Genomic DNA, 24,929 nt, shown 5'->3' with positions numbered 1-24,929 from the left:
AATAATCATTTTCAGCTTGATAGACGTTACACCTGGTCTCAGGCCAAGTACAAATAAAGGTATCCAAAATCTAAAGCATCCATAACGCCCGAACAAAACAAGATATCACAAATCTTCCCACGACGCCATAATCCTTCATCTTGAACCCATATATATCTAAAAGTCGAGAACGAGGAAAGAAACACCTCCAATTACACCAGCCACGAAGAGAAAAGTCAAGATACCAGCACCGGCCTTGTCAGCTCCAGTGATATCCTTCAACTTGGGCTTTCCGTCCTCGTTGTTAGAATCAGCGTTACCGCCACCGGGGTTACCCTTGGATGTACCTCCGGTCTTGGCCGTAACAGGTCCCTTTGCATCTCCAACGAGCGTGTACATGAGGATCGAGACGGCGTTCATCTGGGGTCCCACGCCGATGGCCCCGTCGAAGGTGCCCGTTGTCCAAGAGAAGCCGCACGCCGTACCAGAGGGACCCTTGTAGTTTTCTCCAGAACCGGTGCAGACCTTGGCAGCGGCCTGGGCACTTGTCTTGAGCAGCTTCATGATCTTTTCCTTGGTGCCCGGGTACAATTGTGTGGTGGCAGCCAACCATCGGGCGAGGTAACCTTTGAAACTCTCCTGATCCTGACTGCACTGCTTATGCGGCTCGCAAAACTGCTCGTAAAGGATCTCATCCTTGACAAACTTGTTAAAAACATCCTGGAGGAGACCGTCGGTGCGCTTCTTCCACTTGTCGTCGGATGTGAGGTTGTACAGGGTGGCAGCGCCGTGGAGGAAGATACCAGTGTTGTAAGACCATTGTGTTTTGTCGATATCGTCACAAACCGCGTCCTTGTGCGTGCCGATATGGACACCATCGAGGACCTCAAACTTGTCGGTGACAACTCCGGCCTTGGTGTGCCAGTCCCAAACCTTCTCAGCCCAATCGGCATAAGTCTGGTTGCCAGTGTACAACGCCAGACGAGAAGCAACGTTGAAGAAGCAACCGTTAGAGATGGCGTTCTTGTAATCGTAACCGGTGTTCCACTTGAAGATCTGCCAGCGCATTCCACCACCACACCACTCATCGTCCCAGCGACTGACATACTCGTTGAATACACCCTGGACCTGAGCAAGCCATCCGGGGGTGTCTTCGGGGGGATCCGGGAATGCATGCTCGGCTGCTGACATGGCGGCCATGGCCCAGAAGCCCTGGTCGTCGTTTCCTTCGGTCATGGTTTGGTTGTCGGGCATGTAATCGCCATCTGGGCCTGCTTGATGAATCAAGGCTTGTTTTGTGATCTTGTTGTATGTGTCGTCTCCTGTCAACCACCAGTAGTCAACTAGAGTACCGAACATGGCTCCGGCCTCCCACCCTTTTGAGAGTTAGTATGATTATCGTTATGCTGTGATGAAGGGATAATTACAGTAGTAAGGATCTGGCAAGTTTCCTGGTGTGTCGCCTGGATTCATTCCTGTGTACCAACTTGTCAGGCCCTTTGCTGCCTTGCTGGCCGCGTCCTTGACTGATTCTGGTAATTGTTAGTAAATTGTTCCTTTCTTTCCATCGTAAACGATAATGACTTACTCTTGTCATCCAATGTTACCTCGTAGGCATTTGCTGCTATGGTCCAGCCAAGGACGGCAGTAGTCGTTTGAAGTAGTGATCGCATCTTGGCAATCAATCAAAATGCTCGAATACCAAGACAATGACAAGACGGGATGGAAGAATAGACGAATTAGACCCTGTTCGACGCCAAGACCAGATCGAGAGTTTCCGCTTAGACGCGCTGCCAAGATAATAGTTGAAGATATTGGACGGTAGAACCAGCACGTATGGATATCAACAAAAGAGGGACAAAACGAAATACAATAGTAGAGAAGGAATAGAGAATAGAGAAGAAATGGGTATATGGAAGATGAAAAAGGATCCTCTTTCTTTCTAAAACTGGGCATGGACTACTGTACCCCGTTTTTGCCCTGTCCATCTGTGGGCATTGACACTGACATTGACATCGACATCGACATGGTCAAGGCCATGGTCATGGACATCCATTGATAGTCTGATATTCGACGATGCGTCAGCGAGACTCCACCAAGAAACGAGGTGAAAGGGTCCTTTGGAAATGAAATTGCCCACGGGAGAAATCCATCACTAAGAAAGATTGTACGCCAATTGGCTGGCGATACCTCATTTTTGGGGCTGAGCCTGTATGGGAGGAGGGATGGTGGATCGTCAGGGGTTCTTTTGTTCTAGCATTCGGTCTCGAGAGACGAACTAGGCACTGAAAGAGTCCGAGAGGATTGTCTACTGACCTACAGAGTACTGTACTGCAGTGTTATCTAGGTAGAGACGCGCAAGTCACAATGCGCAATGCAAAGTCTAGACAGTATCTGATTATGATCGTCTCACCTCTGACAGTGCAGTTGTAGCAGTTCCTGAATAAATGCGGCTCCGCGAGTAGCATGATCCAATAAACGTCACGATCCCTTTTTCTGCATTACCTGAAGAGCGGGTTAAAAACTATGGAGAATTTCATTAATTCCACCGAGAATGAGAATCATTCATCAAGGACAACCATCCATACAGTTATCTGTATCTGTAGTTGGACGCACAAGACAGTAAGTAAAATAGTAGCAAAAGATACTAGATAGGTAGGTAGTTCAATAAGCGAACAGCCAAGCCGGAAGCCGGAATGGCAGTTTAATTTGTTCCAATGTTGATGTGATGTCTAGCGAAGAAAATCTGCTTGGCTTTTCGTCACGATTTTATTCCCGGACTCTAGTCTAGCGTCCAGGTACCAACTAATAGCACTGTATCCGTAACAGTGGAGCCTGTTCTCTATCCCCTGTTGAATTGCCCCTGCTTGAGCATTCTATGTCTAACCAGGCGCGCATATCCGTGGCCGCGTACGGATAGACCAGCTAGACATAATGAGATGAGTTCTTTTATCCATAACAGGCTTTGTTTTCATGCTTAAAACCGCCGTTTCAGAATGAAGCTAAGAAAATACCGTATTCATTGCTTAGAGGTGGTGATCGCGATTCAAATGACCAAGCAAAGTGTTCTATAAAAAACTTGTGATCAGCAACACGACAAGCTGTTCATACGTGCATTGGGCTCAGTATTAACATATCAATTGACATACACAGTACGACTGAATCTCATATGATTTGTTTCTAGTACTTGCTTTTGCCACGTTTGTAGGAAATACCCGATGGCTTAAACACAAGCTTCAATATAAGCAAAACAGACCATCACGACTTCAATCACTAGCACCAAAATAGTCATCCGGTATTGATTCTTAAAGTAGCAACCCGATATTCGAATGTTTCAAACATCGATATGTATCCTTGACATACCATTGGATGGACCGGAACTTGGCTTCAAGAAACAGCTGATCGACATGCATTTACACAAGGTACATACGTACATGCAGTACAGTACTGTACTTGAGCCTGCGTTAGCTGGATGCACTCAATCTTCGTACAGCAATAAGATTGATTCTCTTATTGAGTTTCATTAATTCAAGTTAGAACTCAGTTCATATTCCATAATAGGATTCGCATGCATCTCAACAACTCCATCGACAACTGTCATTCCACTTGCCCACTTTCTCCAAGTCTGATGACAATCAAACTCATCAACCACATGCCATTACAGTGGGCAAATAAACCAGTTCATATCCCAAATAGTCAATCACCATGGATGATTCCTCCCGTGACATGTCCCGTACCCCGGCTTCAACTCCTCACGGTTCCTAAACCCCGCCTGCAAACCCCGCGATTCCCCCACTCGGAGCTTCATCCCATCATCCATCAACAGCCAAACAGAACCTCTCCCTCGCCTGATTTGATTTAACTGGATTGTCAATTGATGACTGTTTATCTTGGCAGAGCTTATTTAAGAGGGCTCAAATACGCAGAGAAACAAACTTTGATTAAATAACTTGACATCTAATTCATCTCTTCTATAATCCTGGTTGACTATCCATCTCCATCGTCATCATGTCAGCCAAACACTTTGTTAATGATCCTACCCACCTCGTCTCCTCAGCTCTCCACAGTCTCACTCTTACCAACCCATCTATTGCTCTAGATCCAGATTTCAAAGTCATCTACCGTCGTCCTGATTCCAATGCCAAACCTCAAGTATCCATTATCTCAGGTGGTGGCTCCGGCCATGAGCCTTCCTTCGCAGGCATGGTTGGCCAAGGCATGCTCTCAGCTGCTGTAGCTGGTACCATCTTTGCCTCCCCCTCGGCAGAGCAAATACGCACGGCTATCACTTCCCGCGTCGACACATCAAAGGGTGTATTGGTCACAGTTATGAACTACACCGGTGATGTCCTCAACTTTGGCATGGCCGTTGAAAAGGGCAAGGCCGCGGGTCTCGACGTCGAGATGGTCGTTGTAGGCGATGATGTTGGAGTTGGTCGCGCAAAGGCTGGCAAGGTTGGGCGCCGTGGAATCGCAGGTACGGTTCTTGTGCATAAGATTTCTGGCGCCCTCGCTGCTCTAGGGAAGCCTCTACAACAGGTAGCCAAGATTGCCCAACTAACTGCAGATAACCTCGTCAGTGTGGGAGCTAGTCTTGAGCATGTCCATGTCCCAGGACGTAAGGTTGACTCCGAAGGAAGCCTTGCGGCAGATGAGGTAGAACTAGGAATGGGTATCCATAATGAGCCTGGTTCAGGGCGCGAAAAGGTCGAATTGCCTGATCTTGTCAGTAAAATGCTTCAGCAATTGCTCGACACCAGTGACAAAGACCGAGCTTTCGTCAACGTCAACTCTAAAGAGGTCGTCCTCATGATCAACAACCTGGGAGGAGTTAGTGTTCTCGAGATGGGTGGCATCACCGCAGAAGTCGCAAGTCAACTCGAGTCCAAGTACAATATTCGCCCCGTAAGAACACTCAGCGGCACATACATGACCAGTCTCAACGGTCTTGGCTTCAGCATTTCTCTACTTAACGTGGTATCATCCGATTTCGAGGCCCCGAGCATGATTGAGCTGCTTGATGCTCCTAGTGAGGTCGTTGGCTGGTCTGCTCCTATCAAAACAAGCACTTGGGAGGCTAAGAACACCAACACAAGGACGGGTCGCGTGGGTGCGGCCGAGGATGCCAAGCCAAGTGACCTGAAGATGGATGCAGGTGCTTCGCAAGCGTTGTTGAAGAATGCTCTGCAGAAGGTTATCGATGCTGAGCCTGAGGTCACACGTTACGACACTGTTGTCGGAGATGGTGACTGTGGAATTGGCTTGAAGAGAGGAGCTGAAGGTAAGTCTCACAAACCAGGGTCGATACCCACATACTGACATGAAGCAGCAATCCTCAAGCATATCGAAGAGCGCCCTCTGTCTGGCGATGTTGTCGTGGACCTTGCTTCCATTGTGACAATCGTAGAAACCGCCATGGATGGTACCTCAGGTGCTTTATATGCCATCTTCCTCAATGCTCTGGTCAACGCTCTTCGTGAGCTCGCTCCAGGCAACGCCTCTCCTGAAGTCTGGGCCAAAGCTCTCAAGAAGAGCAGCGACGCCCTTGCCAGGTACACACCCGCTCGTCCGGGCGACCGCACCTTGGTGGACGCTCTTCATCCCTTCGTGGAGTCATTAAACCAGACCGGAGATATCAAGAAGGCAGCCGAGGCAGCATTGGAAGGGGCCAACAAGACCAAGGGCATGCAGGCCAGTCTAGGCCGAACCGTCTACATTGGAGGCAGTGGATATCAAGAGGTCCCCGACCCTGGTGCTTGGGGACTGGCCAGCTTCTTCCTTGGCCTGAGCGGCTAGCCTGACAGTCGTTCTAGCTCGCACTTGGAGTATAACGAGGAATATGAATGAAAGCCGAGCAATGTCAGCATGTTAATAGTATTTGATTAGCCATAATCACATCGTAATAAAGAATGGTCGTATGCGAAAATCATCATGTTTTCAACGCCTATGGAGTCCCAGTGAGCCTTGCCTGTAAGACATACAAAACATCCCTTTCTCAAAATCGAGTCCTCACCCCTCCAATATAATGCGGTAAACAAATATTAGCTTAGAAGAACAAGGATAACGCTATCGCCTCGCAGAAACCTATGATACAGTTAGCAATCTGTGCCGGAAAATAGTGTCACCGCCATTCGACGCAGGGGGCTAATCGGTGACGGGTATGTGGTAGACGTACATCTTGCTGATGAACCGATCCTTGTTGACTGGTCTGCCCTTCTTGCCACCCGCTAGCCGGGGAGTCTCTGTCCACATCTCCTTGACGTTCTCGAGGACCATGTTGCAGTGGCGGTCGAAGGCCTTGACGCGCGCGAGGAGTTTGCGGTTGTTACGGATGGAGATGAGGACCTGGACGTGTGATCGCACGGCAGTCTGGAGGATGGATAGAGGACCGGCGGAGAACTCGTACTCTTCGAGTTGAGCGATCTCGTACTCGCTGGACACCATGTTAGCAATTGTTGACTCGTCGCGGGGCTGGAAGGACAGCAATTATTGGGGAAAACATACGTGAGCTCGTTTCGCGGCTTGCCAAGAAGCTCCCTGAATAATACGTTAGCGTTGCTTAAATAAGAAAGTTCGGGCGTGCTGAGCGTACTGAATCTTAGGGTCCGACGACATCTTGATGGTATTGTTTGGTGGTGATGAGATGTTGTATTGCGGCGCGCAAGGCTGAAGCTCAGAGAGCTCAAAAAGTTGACGATTGGGGCTGGATGTCTCTGATTGGACGTATGGGTGGGTCTTACTTTCACGCTCTGTGACTGGTCAGGTGACGCAGTTCCTGACTTAGCAGACAGAACCATCCCACTACCGTATCAAAGTGTGGCTGCTATCAATTTTTGGCTCTGCGGGCGGTTTGGAGCGGAGGTTTCAAAAAGCATTGCCGCGGACCTCGGACAAGACTCCAAGGCCATCATATACCCCCTCATTCCTCTCGTCGATGCGCATGTCGATCGCATGGGCGTATCGTCAATTCTTCCCTTAATATAATGTCGTTCCGAACTTTTGCAGCCCGAGCTGGTGCTGCAGCTAACGTCGCATCTCAAAGCTCTCTAAGAAGCTTCAATATGGTTCAGCAAGCAAAGACTTTGAGCTTCTCGCCTAGTGCTCGACATGTAAGGATAGCTAGACCGGCCGTTGATAATACGAATCCCTAATTGGAATATTTAGGTTTCATCCGCGGCGAAGAATGTCCAGCCTCAGGAACACGATGACCCTCACGATGTCGTCTTCGAGAGCAAGTATGGCCTGCGAACCATCATGCTCAATCGGCCACCAAAGCTCAACTCTCTTAACGCTTCAATGGTTCGAAAAATCGTGCCTAGATTGATTGAATGGGAAAAGTCCGATCTCGCCAATGTTGTTGTCTTGAAGGGTGCGGGCGAAAAGGCCCTTTGCGCTGGAGGTGATGTTGCTGCACTTGCGAAGCTCAACCAAGAGGACAAGGAGCATGGGTGGAAGGAATCAGCCAAATATTTTGAACTCGAATACCAACTCGACCACTACATTGCGACATACAAGAAACCATATATCGCTTTTATGGATGGCGTCACTATGGGTGGTGGTGTTGGCCTGAGTGCCCATGCTCCTTTCAGGATCGCGACCGAGAACACTCTCTTTGCTATGCCCGAGACTACGATTGGATTCTTTCCCGATGTCGGCGCCTCTTTCTTCCTCCCTCGAATGAACGGATCTGTCGGAACCTACCTGGCACTTACCAGCGAGCGACTCCGCGGTCCCAACGTCTTTTACTCTGGTATTGCCACCCACTACCTGCACTCAACCAGCTTGCCTGATCTTGAGGCACGTCTGGCTGAACTGCGATTCCAAGACAGCGATACTCTGCCTCAACGCCTGGCCCTCATCAATCAGACTCTCGAGGAATTCTGCACAGGCCTCCCCTATGACCAGCCCATGACCCTAAGCGGCGAGATCCGTCAGGCGATTGACCGATGCTTCAACAGGCACACCATCAGCGACATCATTGCTGCCTTGCAAGCTGAGCGGGGTTCTACTGAGGAATGGGCACAGAAGCAGCTCAAGACTCTACATAGGCGATCGCCCACAGCTGTGCACGTGGCTCTGCGCCAGATGCGTGTTGGTGGCGAGTGGGATATCGCCGAGACTTTTAAGAGGGAGCACCAGATTGCTACCAAGTTCATGCAGCATCCCGATTTTACGGAGGGTGTGTCAGCCCTGCTTATCCGAAAGGATGAGCCAACTTGGAACCCCGAATCTCTTGAGGCTGTTGGCGGTACTAACGTTGCCAAACCCTTCTTTGAATACAACAACGAAGAAGAGCTGTCCCTCTTCGTCGACCGTACATTCAAGGAGTACCCTCACCAGGAGCTTGGTGTGCCTACCGAGAAGGAGATCGAGAAGGTTCTCTCTAAGGGTACCTACACCCAGGAAGAGCTGGCTAACAAGATTGTTGCTTCCCGCAACGGTCGTCAAGGCATTTCCGAAGTCGTCGCAGAGATCATCTCTCGCAAGACTGAGGTGAACGATAAGGGCAAGGCTTTGTGGCTGAGGGAAGAGTCTGCACCTGCAAGCAGACTATAAATCTACAAATGCTAGCAATTTTGAATAATTTGTAAAATTAGAAGTCACTACGAAACATTCAATACGTAGTGCGTGTGTTGATAGATAAAAATGCGATGATATCAAGGCGACGTTGATAATGTGAATGACAATTGTTGATGGCGGTAAAACTCCTGGATGAGGTGGATAAACTATCATGAGGGTGGTTTTGGAATGGCTACGGCGTAACGAATGAGATAACGCGGGTGGGGGTGGAGATACAAACAACAAGATTCAAGATGATGAGATGTTATGCGACCGCTGAAAAGCTTCAGCTATTTTTTACCAAGGCATAGACCTACTACCAGGTAAGGAGGGGCAGATGGTACCTATAATTGAGAGTTGGGTGGGGGGAAACACCAACTCGAGTTATACAGACGGACCTAGTTACCAGCGGATAGATACAGGCAGGACAATGAGCGTATCGAAAGTGGCGTCAGTTTTAAAAAGAAAGTTAAGGAGAGACGGAAGACATGAGAAGACTCATCATCTCGATATAGGCAGACTAGCTTATGTAGGAGATATTCGGTCAGTTCAAAGATGGCCTCGGGCAATGGTCGAGAATATAAAAGGGACGAAGGCCCGCCCCATGAACAGCTTCAAAAGAAAGACAAGACATCTTCGCCCCCCTCCTCTTTCTCTTTCTTGACCGATTTTCCCGTCATCAAAGCCCGGTCGACAATTATCAAGTTGGCCAAAGCGAAAGGGCCTAAGAAAACACTCCAGTTTAAACAAACTAGAAAGATACGTACCGTTTCAGAAGGGCGGCATCCCTGGTCTGGGATCAAACAAGAAGAAAGATCAGATTACGATCACGTGACAGCTCCGCTCAGCTTCAGCCAGAGACATCCGGGTTTAGAAAGAAACACGGGACGGGTCCGCGCCGGAATAGGTGGGTCTATCTGCCGATACCCCCGCCATCGACCGGCCGCGTCTAAAGAGTCTGAGGTGAGAAGTGGGCTGCGCTAACTCACGTCACCCACCAAAAAAGCCAATTGAGCTGCAGCCACTAAATCCGAAAGAGCCCACAGGGGTCGTTAACGCATCAACCACTGAAGTGACACTGCGACCCTCCATCTTCCAGGTACTGGCAGTGCTACGAAGATCCTACACGACCTCCATTCTATACTGCCTGCATCACAACACGACTGCAAGGAATATTAGTATCTTTGTGTTGGCGAGAATCTGTGGTTTGAACCAGATTTTTTCTTTATCTCTACACAACTCTAACATCTAAATTGCCTAATCCGGTTTCCCCTTTAATCTTTTCTCTTTTTTCCTCGCGTTGTCTAGCCAGCGCGCAAGTCGATCGGCAGGCACTTAAACCTCGATCCACACTGCTTCACGACGCGACTTTGGCGGGTTAAAGCGCGTCACGAACATGACGCCCGCCTCCCAGATCTGAATTTATCACGTCCCGGCCAACGAGTTCAAGCATTGAACCTCCCCACTACGGAGTACGCATCACTGGAATCTCCACTGTTTTACTACACATCTCGCTTGCTTGATTGCTTCTTTTCTTCTCGACTCTCCTCTTGACCTTGTTCATCTACATATCAAGTACACGATCTTTTTACATATACGACGAGGTTGCCAGTTATTGACGCCTTGACGGCCATTCCTGACCTCTTCCCTCCGGGGAATCATCGCCATGGCCTCACATACACCCAATGCCTCTCAAGGCGGCTGCTATCAGAACGGTCAGACGATGCAGCAGAATAACGACTCGGGTGTTCAAGTGAGACCTATGGGGCGTACGTAAACTCACTACGTTTGGGTTTTGGCCTCGCTAACTTGATTTGCAGTCAAGGTGCATTACACGTTCGATAAGGAGGCCAAAGTCAACTGCCTTGCTCGATCAGCACAAACCCTCTATGTCCAGACAGTTCCCCTCGACGAATCCAATTCCATCGGCATTGTCGACCTACGAGCTTGCCTGCAGGCAGTCACAGAATGCAGCCCCGAACTCTCGACCCAGGAAGGCGAAGGTGACTTCACAATCTACGCACTTGATTACTCGGAACCAGATACTCCTTTAGTCGGACAAGGCATGCTGTCTTGGGCACTCGAATCTATGCGTAATGACTGGATGGCCCAGTTGCCCAAGATGGTTACTGGGCGTGTTACCAAAAACGTTCTCGCTGTCTTTAGTGGAGGGAACCATGAGACACTGGAGGTCAAACTAAAGTTTACAGCCGCAGGTAGAATTCTAAGGCCGGAACCCACCGTTGACTTGCACCCTATGGAGATGCAGCAGATTCCCTTCCAGCCTGCCCCGTTACAGCAGGCAAAACCGACTGAAATTGCCATGACGCCAGGTGCAGAATGGAACTCATTTATTCAGTCACATCCCAATATTGGACATACAGCACATGTGTCTCGAGTAGCTTCTCCTGCATTATCCCAAGGAGGACCTATGGCTAGCACAACCGAACGCAGGAATTCGATTGCTAGCCAAAACCTGGAGCAAAGCAACTCCGCAGCAGACATTCAGCGAATAGCTCCCATACCCGTCGTTGGAGCAACCACGGCAACTTCAAAATCCAGGCCCTCTAGCAGAAATTCTCGAAAAAGAGCGCCAACGGGTCGCCCCCGTGGTAGACCACGAAAGAAGCCTGCAGAGGGCAACACATCCGGATACGAAGACGGCACAGAGGGCGAGGATGGCGGATCAGGACCTGTTCAGAAAAGGGCCAAGCCAACCAAAGTCGAAAAGACTGCACCCAATCCTTTTACTTCTGGTCCAGACTCCCTGCGTGTCACCGCTAGCACCGCTGGCTCTCTTCGAAATTTCCGCCCTGTTGCAAGTAACGAGACGGTTGCTGGAAACCATCTGCAAGAAGTTCCTCGAGCTCCTACCCCCGTCCCAGAACGAGGGCCTCTTGGTGGTCCTGCTCAGGGCGGCCCAAAGGGACCCAAACCCCGGAGGGAATCATCAATGCGAAAAGAGCTGGGCGCTGCTATGAGTAACCAGATTCCCCCAAGACCTCTTCGTCCCTTGTCTCCAAGCCAAGAGGATGGTCGCTCCCCCGAATCACCTGTTGAGACTCCGGCCTTTTCAGAGGATAGCCCGCAGGATATGCGTTCCTCTCCTCCACTGCCGCCCACAGCATCTTTCATGCGGTCCAGTCCTCCCCCTTCCAGTCCTGTTTTGCCCCCAATGCCGTCACTGCCACGGCAAGCATCGAGCTTTATGGATAATGAGACCGACGATTTGTTCGATGAATCTGTCCAACAACCAGCCAAGGAGAGCCAGTCTCGCCAGCACCAACCCCAGAAGGTAGTGGAAGACATCGATAGTTCAGGAATTCCAACTCAAGTCTTCCGTGTCCAAGATGGTCCTGGCGGTCAGGGCCTTATCCATATCCAAAATTTCAACACTCCTCAACCAACATCAACCCCCGCCCCTCCTCCTCCATCGGACCCCGTTACTGCGAAGAAGATCCCTAAACCTCGACCAGCACGAAACCCTCCGCAGAAACGACCTCCGCCACCAAAACTCGCCCCAACACCTCCTCCCACCACGGACGCTCCTGAGAGGAACAGTCCAGCACCTGTATCTGCACCCTCGCCGGCGAATGTGACTCAATCACAGAATGAGCAACCCGCCCGAGCCATGGAAGAGGATGCACTTTTTGAATTAGTGCGCGCTGTCTCTAGTTCTTCTGAGCCTACCACTTCAACTGAAACTAACCAATCTACTCAAGGATCTCTACCTACTTCAAAACCAAGTACTGGCTCAGTCAGACCCAAGCCACGAGCACCGCGACAGCTCGGCCGCTCGCAGTCCGCCGGGGCTTTAGCTTTACCTTGTGTGCCAGCCAGCGAGCCGCTTGAGCCATCATCACTTTCCCAGTCTATGACAGCAGAGCCTCGCGCTTCCACAGAGATTCCCGATTGTCTTCGACGCTCCAAATCGGTCAACATCCACGCAATGGTTGCTGCCAGTGATCCTGTGGGACCATGCGAGACATCTGCGGTCGCCAACATGCTGCCGACTCTCCGAGAGGCTCCATTTCCACAAAGCGACTTCCCTCCGATGCCCTCCTCCCCGCCTTGCAGATCGAATAAAAACCAAGTCAAGAAGGATTCGATCAAACAACGGCTGGAGTCGGCGATTGCCGCTGGCGAAATGCCCCCGTTCTGCACCAATTGCGGTGCTATTGAAACACCCACTTGGCGTAAGATCTGGGTGCAGGAACATGATGGAATCCCAGAATACGTGGAATATTCAGAGAAGCCTGGACGAGTTACCGCCATTGAGATCCTAAAACGCGACAAGGATAAGAAGCCCTTGACTCATCGCCTTATCAAGAAAACACTCGGCAATGATGACGACCGCAGCAAATGGTTAGAGAAGCTTCTCTGCAATCCTTGCGGTATCTGGATTGCCAAATACCACAATCATCGCCCGCAAGACAAATGGGACAACGCTTTTGGTCTTCTTGGACAGAGTCGAAAGAAGCGCTCATCCGCAGGCCCCGATTCACAGGCGAAGCGATCTCGTACTAAGAGTACCTCTGTTCCTGCTATGACCTCACAAGTGTATCCTGTTACAGATCCTCTGGGCCCGTCATCTCCTAAGCAGTTTGATGCGCACGCAGTAGTTACAGGTGTCAATGAGGACACTGTTATGCAGAATGTCCTCACTTTACTGGCGGATGATGGACGACATATTAAAGAATTGAGCCAGTCAGCCCCGGGGTCGTCCCACTCAAGAGTTTCTAGGGGTACTGGAACAGCCGATAGCCCAATCGAAATGGACCTTGACGAAGAACTCGGGAGCACGCGACGCTTGCTTTTCCCTTCACCCCGTAAAGAAGGGACGCCGAAGACTTTGGGAGAGATCAATGCCAATACGGCCAAACCCACCGACAGTCGGCATAACAAGGAAGCTGTTGGCAAAGAGAATGCCGCAGTTGAGGCTCAGAATGGTGGACCCGTCGATGATGATATAGAGGCGCTGTTCAACAGCCCTGTTCGCCCTTCCACACCGCCACCAAAATCTAAGGTTGACACGGACTCAGCACTGTTTAAGACACCTACTCGTCCGACACCCAGTCACCGACCCATTACACGAAGTGTCTCGCGCAGTGTTACAAGGTCTCTTCGATCCGTGAGAGATTTGCTCTCTCCTAGTCAACAAGCGCTTCTGCAACGAACGCCAACAAAAAGTCCCGCGAGCGTTAGGCGCAGCCCGCGACTGAATCTAGAGAACAAACTCGAGAATATTCTTGATACTCCTTTGAGCAGAACCATCACACAATTATTGTCTGAGCCGAACTTTGACGTGAACAACACCAACTTCGACTTTTCCAGTCTTCCGTTACTCGACGCAGATCCTACCAACATGATGGAGTTTGGCAATTTCCTCAGCACCGACGGCATCATTCAAAGCTCTCCAACGAAGGACGGTGCTCTATCTTTCTCTTATGCCGGCTCAGATAATGTCTGGGGTGAATGGGGTGGTGTCGAAGACGACAAGGCCACAAACGAGAAGGAGAAGTAACAAGAGTTTTATGAAAGCGTGTTTTGAATGTTTTTACAGCTCTGTTGGTCAACAGTTACATCATGAGCATGACGGAAACTGCTTTTTTGAACAAGTACATATCAACTAGACGGCGTTTTGGCGGGTTTGCAAAGACACGAAAGCAACGGCGCTTGCTGTTCCGATTACGGACATGATACCTCGATAGTGGCTTAGAAATGGTATATTTAGAAACGAATAGCGTTTGCTTGTGCAATGAATGGTTAATAAATACAAACATTTTACTCTATCTCAGTACCTACTGTTCTTCCTGACACTCCAAAGAATGACTGTGTGTGTGCACTAAGTTGCACTGTAAAATTATCTTATCGCTATCCATCATCCACTTAACGCGGTTGGAATTTAGTTACCTATGATACGACGCGTCTCACCGCGCCCACTTTCAGGCCCCTCCAAACATTCTAAACCAGCTCGAGACGATCTTCCTCAAACCAAAGATACGACTCTAGATCGTATCAGGATTACACTTTGCCACCAATTGCCTCCAAGCCATATCAATCGTCGCCCACCATGGCCGACTCCGAAATCCAAGACCGTTTCTCCCCCAACAAGCCGCTTGAGCCCGATGTCCTCAGCGAGCTGGAATCCATCATGCGCCTACACGGCTTGTCAGCCGAGGATCTCTACTTCAAGTGGGAGTCGTATTGCATCAAGCTCGATATCGATGCCCAGGCCTTGAACCTCGAATCTCTACGTAACCTGAAGCAGAGCATCCAGGACGAGCTCGAAAACAGCCATCGAAAAGTGCACGTCAAGACGGAAAGGAAGGTAGCCAATGCACCGAGGGGTGGCAACAAGGGCGGAGATGTCTTTGGGATGCTCGATGGGCTGGTGCCCAGTACGCCATCTTCTGGAGGCAAGTTGAATAGGGGCTCTGGGAGTGCCATTAAAAAGAAAATTGATACACCCAAGGGATTGACGAGCTCGCCGGCTACGGGAATGAACGAGCAGCTCAAGTCTCTAAATGGACCCCAGTATGTTCCTGTACTTTATTGAAACTCTCCTTGTGCTGACATACTGTAGGCCTACGTCCTTTAGCGATCGAGCAAACCCAGGGGAAACAATAGAGATTCTGAACGACCGCCTCAATGCAGCCGAACCACCAATGGCACCCTTCTCCGAACCCCGAGTGAAGCTCACAGCCGCCTCAGATCAGAAGAAGCTAGGATATAAGCCATTGGCTATGAAGCTCTCCGAAGCCAGCGAGATTCTCGACGACCGGATTGATAACTTTATGGCTCTTGTTCAGCAACATCACAAGATCGATGAGAGCGAGTTTGGAAGTGCTGCGGCGCAAAGTACCACTGAGGTTGTCGCCGTTGGACGGATTGCGTCGGATTCGCCAGAGGGTAAGCTCAATGCTGCGTCAATGGTGCTGGAGACTTCAAGACGAACGGGTATGGGCTTCAGAGTACCCCTGAAAATGGAAAGCATACGCTCTTGGAGCTTCTTCCCTGGTCAGATTGTTGCTTTCCGAGGAACCAATGCCTCAGGAAGCGAGTTCGTTGTCAAGGAAATTCTTGATATGCCTCTACTTCCCAGCGCTGCCTCGACGCCCTCTGCACTCGAAGCGCACCGAGAGAGGTTCCGTGGAGGTCCTGATGCGATGGATGAGGACTCGGAGCCTGCGCCTCTAAACATTATATACGCTTCCGGCCCGTATACTGCAGATGATAACCTTGATTTTGAGCCTCTTCATGCGCTTTGCAGCCAAGCAGGCGATACCTATGCAGATGCGCTCGTCCTCACGGGTCCCTTTCTCGATATCGACCATCCTCTTATTGCGATGGGCGACTTTGATCTTCCTGAGGAGGCAAACTATGACCCTGATACGGCCACCATGTCGACTGTATTCAAGTACCTTGTCGCTCCTGCTTTCAACCGTCTAGTATCCTCCAACCCCCATATCACTATCATCCTCGTCCCTTCAGTCCGAGATGTCCTCTCAAAACACGTCTCGTGGCCACAAGATTCCATTCCTCGTAAGGAACTCGGTCTTCCTAAGGCTGTCCGCATCGTCACAAATCCCATGACTCTATCGATCAACGAGGTCGTGCTTGGTGTTTCATCACAGGATATCCTCTCTCAGCTACGGTCCGAGGAGGTTGTGTCTCGTAATGGAACACAGCCTGGTCTCGATCTCATGGGCCGTTTGTGTCGATACTTGGTTGAGCAGCGACATTACTTCCCACTGTTTCCCCCTACAGATCGTTCCAAGCTTCCCAAAACTGGTACAGAAGAAGGTGTGGCTACTGGTGCTGTACTAGATCTGAGCTACCTGGAGCTCGGCGAAATGGTTAATGTTAGACCAGACGTGATGATTGTTCCTAGCTTGTTGCCACCTTTCGCAAAGGTATGTTCTCTCAATTCCGACTCGAAATTTCTTTTACTAACTGTACTTTAGGTTGTTGAAAGCGTTCTCCTTATCAACCCTGGCTATCTCTCAAAGCGTCGTGGCGCAGGTACCTATGCACGCATGGCATTATATCCTCCCTCAGTGTCTGCTGGAAGCGATGCGATGATGGGTCATCAGATATTTGAACGTGCCCGTGTTGAGATTGTTAGGATATAGAGGATAGACAAGTGCAAAGTTATGTGTAATCTAAGGAGAAATGTAAAAGAGGAAACAAGATTCATGGCACAAATAGTTGTGTTAGGGGGTATTATTAATAGTATATTAAGACCAGGCGATAGTCTACCTGGAATCCACCTTGCGTCTCTTGTCACTGTCATAACGCTCGTCATCGCGCGACGTACTTCGCTTGCGTCGTCGATGGTCATCTCTATCCCTATCACGCCGCGGCGATCGTGACCTCGATCGTGACCTTCGTCGGCTGTGATCGTCGTCGTCCTTCGAGCGGTAAGAATCCCCGCCTGTCCGATCTCGATATCCATCATCTCGGGACCTTCGGTCGTCCTTCTTGCGGTCACCAAGAGGAATAGCGTTTGCGCCACCGGCACTTTTCTCATCGCGGCGGAATCGGTCGTCGTCTGGTCTGAAGCGCTCGTCTTCACCATAATGTCCACCTCCTCTCTTTCGGCCATCGCCAATATCTCCCCATCGTCCAGTATCCTCAGTGCGCATGTCCCTGTACTTTGTTGCACCCTTGCGACCCAGCTTAGACATGTCTCGAAGCTGTAGATATTCTGGAAGAGCTTCGCGATTCCGCACGTCGTCTTGGATGCGGCTGCCCATGATGTCTCGCTTGTCCAAACCAGCTTCCTTCATCTCTTCCTGATAGAAGGCACCCTTGTGTAGATAACGTTGCTTGAAAGCCATTGTGCCCTTACCCTCCTTCTCCTCCTTCTGTTTGGCCAAGAATTCCTCGTCCTCGGCCTGTCGCTCCTCCTCGGTCAGGTTACGTCGGCGTTCTACTTCCGCAAGCTCCTTCTCACGCTCCTCGATAACAGCGCGAGCACGTTTCAAGCGCTTGAGTTCTCGGACGCGCCAGGCTGCCTCTTCTGCCTCTGGGTCCAGCCCATCTGTTGTGTCCACGTCTGAAGCTTCGGCATCGTCGTCGACCCAGTGCGTCTTACCTGCTGCGCGCGCAGCAAGATCCTTCTTGATTTGCTCTTCTACGAGCTCGTCGGCGGCTTTCTTACGGGCTTCTTCTTCGGCTTGCCGTGCTTCTTCTGCTTCCTGGGCAGGGTCTTTGGTGGTTCTTTTGTTCTTCGGTACGAACTTGAGCTGCATCATCTTTCTTCTGGGAGCTTCATCTTCACTGCTCTCCTCCTCTGATTCGCTTTCCTCCTCGTCATCGTCCTCTTCTTCCTCGCTTTCTTCCTCTTCCTCTTCTTCTGTTACGAAGCCCTCCTCTACGGCGAGACGCTCAGCTTTCTCCTTCGCGATCCTTCGTTCTTCAGCAGCTTGCGCTTCTTTTCTTCGCGCATCAAGGTCGACTTTCCCCAAGTTGCCAGATGATATTTTTCCTGCGCTGGCTGCTTTTGGTGGAGGAGGGAGCGCGGGCTCGGTAGTCTCTTCGTTTTCGCTGGCTTCAGAGTCGGAATCGGATTCTACACCCGTGGCCTTACCAGCGCGGTATCGCGCCGGCTTCACCGGGTTTGCTGTCATTCGTTTGGGCGGCATTGTGATAAAGAAGGTCTGCAGTAGAAAATGAGGATGAGAACGCGATGCTCGTGACGTTGGAAGCTGGTAGAGATATACATAAAATAGTGGAACCATGGCCGATAAGCTTATCGCACTGATTACCCTGTATAAAGCATCAAACAGCCACTGACTTGAGAAATCTTTACTAGGTTTTACTTCAAATTGTGTAATTTTTATTCTATACTTGACTCGTTTAAGATGAGATTTAAACATGGTTACTATTTCGAATGTCCCCAAGTCTTGCGAAAGCGGTGTATGGTTAGCAAGAAGAACTATACAAGTACCATGTTTCGACGATGCTCACTGTTCAAATAGTAACCAATATCTAAAAGTGATGGATCGTGTGATGAAATACATACAATTTTTCTATCTTCTAAGCCAATAGTACATTGAGTCTACCCTTTTCTAATCTATGTTTCTTCTTATTCTATATAGGCGCTTTCTATTCGCATCCAATTTCCTCAAGACCCTTAACAAGGCCTTCAACAGTTCCCTTCAAGGTTTGGCAGTTGACCACAACGCGGAAGAAACTGCCTTTGGGTCCAGGGGCATAATCAACCATGTATCCTCGAAGAATCATCTTCTCAACCATTGTCTTGGTTCGAAGGGTGTTCTCCTCCTTGTCATCAGACAGGTTTCCTCCAGGGGCGTGGTAGAAGCAGACCTGCAGACAAGGGGGAGGATCTTGCGAGACCAGGACAAATTTGTCGCTTTGCTTGACGAGATTAGCTAGATAGGCAGCCTGCTCGAAAGCATGGTCGATCTGCTTCTCGAAACCGGCAGCACCGTAGTAGATCCAGGCCAATGCAAGCTTAAGACTGTCGCCACGACGACCACACTGGAGTGTCAAGTCTGCAATGTCCCAGAAGTCATCGCCGTCGTTGGTGTGGAACAAGTAGCCAGCGGCAGTGCTGTTGGCCTTGTTGAATATGCTCATATCAGGACCCAAGAGGAACGAGCAGGTGACAGGGACGTTCATCATCTTGTGGGGGTTTACCGTCAAGGAGTCGGCAAGATGAGATCCGTTGAGCTTATGCTTCTGCTTTGATGAGAAGATAGCAGGACCACCCCAGCTGGCGTCGATATGCATCCAAAGACCAAATTCCTTGCAAATCTTGGAAATCTCCTCGAAAGGCTCATACGAACCCATAACAGTAGTTCCTGCTGTAGAATTCACATAAAACGGTGTCTTGCCCTCGGACTTGGCCTTGACAACCAACTCCCTCAGTGCATCGGATTTCATACATCCAAACTCATCCACAGGAACAGGCCAAACACTGTTTGAACCAAGACCACAGATCATGGCACTTTTCTCCACCGAATAGTGACCATGAGCACTTGTGAAAACCACAAAGTCATGCTTACCGTTGCCCTCTTTTCTGCACTCGGGGAACAGGGTGTTGCGAGCAACGACGAGAGAAGTCAGATTGGAAGAGCTTCCACCTTGGCATGAAATACCACCAGCTCGTGCTCCAGTGAAGCCGAAGAGGTGGGCCAGCGTCTTGGCTGTTGTCTTCTCGATGATTGTAAGAGCAGGTGAGACTTGGAAAACATGCAGCTATAGAGTGTCAGTTGGGTTTGCCGGCAAATGAGCGGTGGCACTTACATTGGTATTGAGAACAGAGAGGACCATATCTGATACTACACCAACCTATTATTGTGATAAGCATACAAATCGTGTAGGACAGACAGGGTATTGTAAGCGGCACATACCGCATTCGTGCTTGCATAAAGCTTATCAAGAAACCCCTGGTCCCAGGTATTGACACTGTTCTTCAAGACCTGTTGAATGACGTGCAACAAACCATCCTTGCCTTGTCCGTTGTTCGGCAGAGAGAACTTGAGGCGCTGAGCGAGCTGCTCAGGTTTTTGGAAGTCAACTAGAACATTATCCTTGACCCCGGATGGACTGGCTGTAATATCTCCCGTAGCGCGGTCTGCCGCAGCATCGTCAGCTGCCTTAATGTAAGGTACGATGAGACCACGAACAGCATCGATGAGCTGGTGGTGTAACGTCAGCGACCAATCAAGTTTTATGGTTTTGGATGATGGATGTTTGTCTCACATCGTTGACTTCTTCAGCCCTATGAAGGCTGGTTCTGGTCATGGAGGGGTTCCCATTGCTGCCGTTGGTTACAGTCATGGCGGCTAGGTAAGTTTAGATGAGGTAAAAAGTAACGTTAACAAATAGCATACAAACTCGGATGCAAGACAGTATATCTAATACAATAGATCTTCTGATATATATGCAGTTCTTTATACAGTTATAAGTAGTTCGTCAAGTCATTCAAAAACTTTGATACCGGGAAAACAGCAGATGGCAATAAACTACTTGCTCATTACTCATTCGTGTCTCGTGACTCCAATGATCTCAGTTCTACCGAGTCTTTTCCGGAAGTCAGTCCATCGACAATAGCTCTTAGCTCTAACAATTGAGGCTCAACATTGTCCACACTAACTTACCTTGGTTCGAGGGAATATCATCAACTTCTTGACCGAGGAACCGAGGCTTCGTTAAATCTTGGCCAAGGTACAGGGTAGCTTACCAAGTCCTCGGATAGGCGGACAAGGCCTGAGCTGAAATCTTCCATGCATTCGGGTCTTGTCAGCTCAACAACTGAAACAGTTGGCCCGAACCCAACAACCCTTGTACAATTTCTTTTTGTCTCTCAACCTTTCTCATCTCTAGAGTTCAGTCTAAACTCGTACTTGAACCTGGGCTCTAGGCCGTGTCTTTCCCGTGATCGCGCCATTATCTAGGTCGTCAACTTCTGCTACCAATTTGAGGCTGCTTCGTTCCCACATGGGAACCTCTAAGGGGAAAAAAGTCTCAGATCGTGTGTCTGAGACCTGGCGATCACGAGGTCCGTGAAGATTTTTCCTTTGCCCTGCCTATCTGTACCCTTGTGAAAATTTCTCCAAGTACAGTACGGATAGAAAGCGGCATTGTTATGCCGTTGACATGGATGGACTCGGACTCGGATGGGACAAGGTAGTTCGTCCGCACTGATCATATATAACTGAGACAATGTCCATGGCTCGAGCCTCTAGTACAGGTACAGTACGGCAAACTCTCCTGATGATATGATGAGATGATTTATGAATTTTGATTCATCGGGTCTTGTCCGTGCGCCAAAGCCAAAGCCAAAGCCAAAGCCAAAGCCAAAGCCAAAGCCAAAGCCAAAGCCAATTCGATCTCAATTTTTTAGTTATGCGGCGGGAGAACAAGAACCGAAAGTTTGTCGATAGAGTTGTGCAACGTTAAGAATAGATACGAGCCCAGCTTGATGGATCAGTTTGCCTAGTAAGTTAAGCTATCTCTTTAGCTTATTGATTAGAGCGTGGGGAATGATGCCTAACCACCAGATGAAATCCATGTGAATGAGGATCAACCATATGCGTAAAGAAAGACCAAAAGGGAAGGTTAGCAAAGTGTCATCTGGCAAGGATTTTCGTTATCACAGCACCATCTCAGTCACATCGGTTACAGTATCAAGCCATCCATCCATCCTTCATGGGCATGGATATCCTTTCAAAGCCAACAACATCTGTGCCGATAACGGAGAATAATAGAGACGAGGCCATCTATCACATCACTTCACTGCATGCCGCTCTTCCGTTGCACATGCATGCATGCATGCATATTCTCTTTTGATAGATTCATGATTTTAGGCTTCAACTCTGCTTTTTGATGGGCTTGGCTTGCGAGCTTGTCACTTGATATCGGGTGCATCTGCATCTGCATCTGCATGTGCTCTCACACTCACACTCTCACTCACATCTTGTCTCTCTCCACATTGATTGCAACCGCAACTGATCGGGCCAATTTACCCTTTCCTGCAGCCCTCAGGCGACGGAAGACAGCTTCCCTTCCATTCGATAAGGACCTGTCCTCCTCCTCGTCCCGTCTCGTCTCGTCTCCCCACATTTCGGCCGTTAGGATCTTGGCTTGGCCGTTTTTTATACCAAAAGCTTAATGAAGACCGGGACAGCCATTGGATAAACAGGGGCTTCGCCTACAGGATGGCTTACGCGTTGGGAGAAGAGAAGCCTGAAGAGGAATCGATCTTCGCGTAAAATGTGAAAGAGCAAGTGAGTGAGTGCCTGAAATCCCCCTGATTTTCTGTTTGACAGACAGCCATCCCATGGATCACATCCCTTGTTACTTTCTCGGTTACCTATCACATCCTCGCATACCAGCTTTTCGGGATGGGATGGTGGGCAGTCACTCAAGGGACTGTCCAATGCAGTACTTTGTACGGATATCTGTATTATGTATCGACAAAGAAGAGAAAGAGATCGCTAAGTTAATACGTGATGACAGTATCCTCTGCAATCTCATACAAAATCTAGCGTCTATAAAACAGGTTATATCTCCCTCACCTGTTCATCTGCAGATCACATAAAGGTCCGTCCACCGGAGACAAAAAGCCCAGCTAAGATTAATGCCAATGCCAACTGCTAATGCTGATGCCCAAATCGAGACACCATTTTTATGCATCCTTTTTTACCTTTTACCCCTGCGCCCTGGACATAGACTAAGGCACCTAGACTAGAGAAACGCCACAAACGTCCATCCACAATCCCTGCTCTGCCCTGGCGCTAGGTAGTAGCTATCCAACCTTCCCAGGTAGCTAACAGCCACTGTACGGTACGCTACAAGTCCAGTACCGTACGGGGGGACCCTGCCTAGACTACCTCTAGCCTAGGCCTTTGCCTTGAACTTGGACCGCGGCACCTTCAGCCGTTTTCCCGCTACCAGGGGGGAACCATGACTGAGCTGTCCAGCATCTCGCAAGAGCCTACAGAAAAGAGAGAGTGAGAAAAGAAAAAGAAAAAAAGTAAAGTAAAAAAGAAACAAGAACAAACCCCTCGCTCCTCTTTCCATCCTGTCATTTTTTTCTTTGTTCCCTCTCCTAGTCATTCCGTTGCCTCTTTATTGTGTCATTCCTTTCACAAACGACTCTCCTGCCCTCTTCTATAGGTTACTACCTACTTGTCATCAGCTACCTACTACCTAGCTGCCTTACAGTACCTACTACCTACCTACGTATCCAGGACCCCTGGCAACCCAACGAGACAAACTTCCCCTCAAGACGGACAAGAAAGACAACGACAAAAGGGACAAGAAAAATTGTTTGCTTCTGTGCCAGGTTATCAGTTCAAAATCAATCAACCACTCGTTCATTCATTCATCCATCCATTCAATCGATCCATTCGTCATCCTATTTCACCCTGGACTGGGCTGTCTCAGAAATAGGAACCCCTCTTCTTCCTCTCACTCATTCAAAGGAACTACCGCATTACGTCCACCCAAACTCTTCCAACTTTTCCATTATAATTATCTGGCCAGAAACTCGGACCTCAGAGCTATCTGATCGCTTCACATAACATCATACTGCATTACGCTACGCCTCAGCATCGACCCTTACTTTCATATTATATCATATCCAATCGATACATACACTTAAATCAAAGCTCACGCCTCGCAAAGAATTTGCGACAGTCCACGACTACGATTACCACGATCATAACGATACGAGCAACGGATCCATATCCAGATCTACACAGGTACTGCCTACTACGATAAGACGATACAACCAGGAACAAGCTGCCACCTTGGTTCTTACACCACCGCAAGCCAAAGCCCTTAGCGACGCGCCCGTTTCTAGATCGTTTCTAAAGAGCTCCATTCATCTCTTAGCTCCCTCCACAGCTGGCACGTTCCGGTGCCTACATCATCTCGGTAGCTAGAGCTGTGCGACAACCGACTGCACAGCCGGTCTCTCTCTTTTCTACAGCATACTCACACTCACCACTCGATCGCCTCATAAACGACACAGCGTAGCATTCGACATGACTGCCCCAACACAAATGCCCGTTCCTATATCCATCACCATTTGCGGTGACGGCGGCTGTGGTAAATCCTCCATCACATTACGCCTTGTTCGTTCGCAATGGACCTCAGATTATGACCCAACAATCGAGGACTCTTACAGTGTGACGCGCCGCATCGATGGCGTTACATACCACCTCTCCCTTACCGACACAGCCGGCCAGGAGGAGTACCGAGGCATGTGGGCGTCTTCCAACCTTGGCGCTGACGCTTTCCTGCTTGTCTACGATATCACCTCCAAGGACTCCCTGGATGCCCTCCAACACTTCAACGAACTTATCGATATGGAGGCAGAAACCCGCCTCGATAACGCTGACCGCGCACGCCGCGCTGGTCTACGCTCTGGCCACGACACCCGTTCCCGCACCATCCCTCCAGTTAAGCTTGTTGCCGGCAACAAGTGCGATTTGCAAGAGAGCAGACAGGTTCCTGCAGCTCAAGGTCTCGAATGGGCGCGCAAGCGCGGTTGTGGTTTCATGGAGACGAGTGCACGGCTGGAGGTGAACATCGAGGAGACATTTGCGCTGGTTGTGCGTCGCGTGGTTGAGGCAAGACGACAGGCCGATGCTGGCAGCAACTCAGCACGTTCAAATGCGCGTGGTATGACAAAGCCGCTGACGCCCCTGCCCACTGACAGCGACAACGAGAAGCGTGCCGTAGGAGTGCGAGGGCCGACCCTCCAGGGTGATCACGTCGGTGGGAAGAAGGATCATGGTTTCTGGAAGAGTCTGCGGTGCTGGTAAAGATCAACAAACTAAATGGGTATGGAAATCGGGATACACAAAAAATATGGGCGGAGGAAAAGAGGTTCGGTGCGTCATTGT

At 49.6% G+C, this 24,929-nt stretch overlaps 9 protein-coding genes across 9 annotated transcripts; 5 read left to right on the top strand and 4 right to left on the bottom strand.

The window, feature by feature from the left end:
* Positions 1-156: 156 nt before the first annotated feature.
* On the bottom strand, positions 157-1,652 carry B0J16DRAFT_382609 (glycoside hydrolase; the record flags this gene model as incomplete). Its single annotated transcript, XM_046131253.1, has 3 exons — positions 157-1,355; positions 1,407-1,511; positions 1,568-1,652. The coding sequence occupies 3 exons, from the start codon at positions 1,650-1,652 to the stop codon at positions 157-159; spliced, it is 1,389 nt and encodes a 462-aa protein (XP_045984655.1).
* Positions 1,653-3,531: 1,879 nt separating this feature from the next.
* B0J16DRAFT_361917 (Dak1 domain-containing protein) lies at positions 3,532-5,904 on the top strand. Its single transcript, XM_046129782.1, has 2 exons — positions 3,532-5,260; positions 5,309-5,904. Exons 1-2 carry the CDS (start codon positions 3,988-3,990, stop codon positions 5,773-5,775), a joined length of 1,740 nt encoding a protein of 579 aa, XP_045984654.1. The 5' UTR covers positions 3,532-3,987; the 3' UTR covers positions 5,776-5,904.
* Positions 5,905-6,675, bottom strand: B0J16DRAFT_337919 (uncharacterized protein). The gene is made up of 4 exons (XM_046127402.1): positions 6,572-6,675; positions 6,484-6,516; positions 6,155-6,412; positions 5,905-6,063 (listed from the first exon to the last, which is right to left on the bottom strand). The coding sequence occupies exons 1-4, from the start codon at positions 6,592-6,594 to the stop codon at positions 6,021-6,023; spliced, it is 357 nt and encodes a 118-aa protein (XP_045984653.1). The 5' UTR covers positions 6,595-6,675; the 3' UTR covers positions 5,905-6,020.
* Positions 6,676-7,040: 365 nt separating this feature from the next.
* Positions 7,041-8,535, top strand: B0J16DRAFT_318384 (ClpP/crotonase-like domain-containing protein; the record flags this gene model as incomplete). The annotated part of the gene is made up of 2 exons (XM_046125443.1): positions 7,041-7,088; positions 7,144-8,535. 2 exons carry the CDS (start codon positions 7,041-7,043, stop codon positions 8,533-8,535), a joined length of 1,440 nt encoding a protein of 479 aa, XP_045984652.1.
* Positions 8,536-9,863: 1,328 nt separating this feature from the next.
* B0J16DRAFT_100458 (uncharacterized protein) lies at positions 9,864-14,090 on the top strand. Its single transcript, XM_046121258.1, has 2 exons — positions 9,864-10,307; positions 10,359-14,090. The coding sequence occupies exons 1-2, from the start codon at positions 10,205-10,207 to the stop codon at positions 14,060-14,062; spliced, it is 3,807 nt and encodes a 1,268-aa protein (XP_045984651.1). The 5' UTR covers positions 9,864-10,204; the 3' UTR covers positions 14,063-14,090.
* A 318-nt stretch (positions 14,091-14,408) lies between these two features.
* Positions 14,409-16,760, top strand: B0J16DRAFT_302331 (DNA polymerase alpha subunit B N-terminal-domain-containing protein). Its single transcript, XM_046124629.1, has 3 exons — positions 14,409-15,075; positions 15,125-16,454; positions 16,506-16,760. The coding sequence occupies exons 1-3, from the start codon at positions 14,612-14,614 to the stop codon at positions 16,671-16,673; spliced, it is 1,962 nt and encodes a 653-aa protein (XP_045984650.1). The 5' UTR covers positions 14,409-14,611; the 3' UTR covers positions 16,674-16,760.
* B0J16DRAFT_337914 (splicing factor, Prp19-binding domain-containing protein) lies at positions 16,761-18,243 on the bottom strand. The gene has a single exon (XM_046127401.1). It carries the CDS (start codon positions 18,186-18,188, stop codon positions 16,797-16,799), a length of 1,392 nt encoding a protein of 463 aa, XP_045984649.1. The 5' UTR covers positions 18,189-18,243; the 3' UTR covers positions 16,761-16,796.
* A 302-nt stretch (positions 18,244-18,545) lies between these two features.
* On the bottom strand, positions 18,546-20,583 carry B0J16DRAFT_337911 (pyridoxal phosphate-dependent transferase). Its single transcript, XM_046127400.1, has 4 exons — positions 20,275-20,583; positions 19,923-20,210; positions 19,816-19,860; positions 18,546-19,767 (listed from the first exon to the last, which is right to left on the bottom strand). Exons 1-4 carry the CDS (start codon positions 20,350-20,352, stop codon positions 18,652-18,654), a joined length of 1,527 nt encoding a protein of 508 aa, XP_045984648.1. The 5' UTR covers positions 20,353-20,583; the 3' UTR covers positions 18,546-18,651.
* A 3,064-nt stretch (positions 20,584-23,647) lies between these two features.
* B0J16DRAFT_100389 (P-loop containing nucleoside triphosphate hydrolase protein) lies at positions 23,648-24,885 on the top strand. Its single transcript, XM_046121256.1, has one exon. The coding sequence runs from the start codon at positions 24,066-24,068 to the stop codon at positions 24,846-24,848; it is 783 nt and encodes a 260-aa protein (XP_045984647.1). The 5' UTR covers positions 23,648-24,065; the 3' UTR covers positions 24,849-24,885.
* Positions 24,886-24,929: the final 44 nt, after the last annotated feature.

This window comes from Fusarium flagelliforme (genome assembly GCF_020744385.1).
Source record: "Fusarium flagelliforme strain FIESC 12 MPI-CAGE-AA-0113 chromosome Unknown B0J16scaffold_3, whole genome shotgun sequence".
NCBI lineage: Eukaryota > Fungi > Ascomycota > Sordariomycetes > Hypocreales > Nectriaceae > Fusarium > Fusarium flagelliforme.
Note: the sequence above shows the minus strand (reverse complement) of the source record. Positions and strands in the feature narration are given on the sequence as shown.

Coding starts and splice junctions, on each gene's coding strand:
- B0J16DRAFT_302331 (XM_046124629.1), top strand. CDS start 14,612: ATGGCCGACTCCGAAATCCAAGACCGTTTCTCCCCCAACAAGCCGCTT. Junction 15,076..15,124: donor AAGTCTCTAAATGGACCCCA/GTATGTTCCTGT, acceptor GACATACTGTAG/GCCTACGTCCTTTAGCGATC. Junction 16,455..16,505: donor TGTTGCCACCTTTCGCAAAG/GTATGTTCTCTC, acceptor ACTGTACTTTAG/GTTGTTGAAAGCGTTCTCCT.
- B0J16DRAFT_361917 (XM_046129782.1), top strand. CDS start 3,988: ATGTCAGCCAAACACTTTGTTAATGATCCTACCCACCTCGTCTCCTCA. Junction 5,261..5,308: donor CTTGAAGAGAGGAGCTGAAG/GTAAGTCTCACA, acceptor GACATGAAGCAG/CAATCCTCAAGCATATCGAA.
- B0J16DRAFT_100458 (XM_046121258.1), top strand. CDS start 10,205: ATGGCCTCACATACACCCAATGCCTCTCAAGGCGGCTGCTATCAGAAC. Junction 10,308..10,358: donor TCAAGTGAGACCTATGGGGC/GTACGTAAACTC, acceptor CTTGATTTGCAG/TCAAGGTGCATTACACGTTC.
- B0J16DRAFT_337914 (XM_046127401.1), bottom strand. CDS start 18,188: ATGCCGCCCAAACGAATGACAGCAAACCCGGTGAAGCCGGCGCGATAC.
- B0J16DRAFT_100389 (XM_046121256.1), top strand. CDS start 24,066: ATGACTGCCCCAACACAAATGCCCGTTCCTATATCCATCACCATTTGC.
- B0J16DRAFT_337911 (XM_046127400.1), bottom strand. CDS start 20,352: ATGACTGTAACCAACGGCAGCAATGGGAACCCCTCCATGACCAGAACC. Junction 19,861..19,922: donor TTTATGCAAGCACGAATGCG/GTATGTGCCGCT, acceptor TCACAATAATAG/GTTGGTGTAGTATCAGATAT. Junction 19,768..19,815: donor TCTCTGTTCTCAATACCAAT/GTAAGTGCCACC, acceptor GACACTCTATAG/CTGCATGTTTTCCAAGTCTC.
- B0J16DRAFT_337919 (XM_046127402.1), bottom strand. CDS start 6,594: ATGTCGTCGGACCCTAAGATTCA. Junction 6,517..6,571: donor TCGTCGGACCCTAAGATTCA/GTACGCTCAGCA, acceptor CGTATTATTCAG/GGAGCTTCTTGGCAAGCCGC. Junction 6,064..6,154: donor GATCGGTTCATCAGCAAGAT/GTACGTCTACCA, acceptor ACTGTATCATAG/GTTTCTGCGAGGCGATAGCG.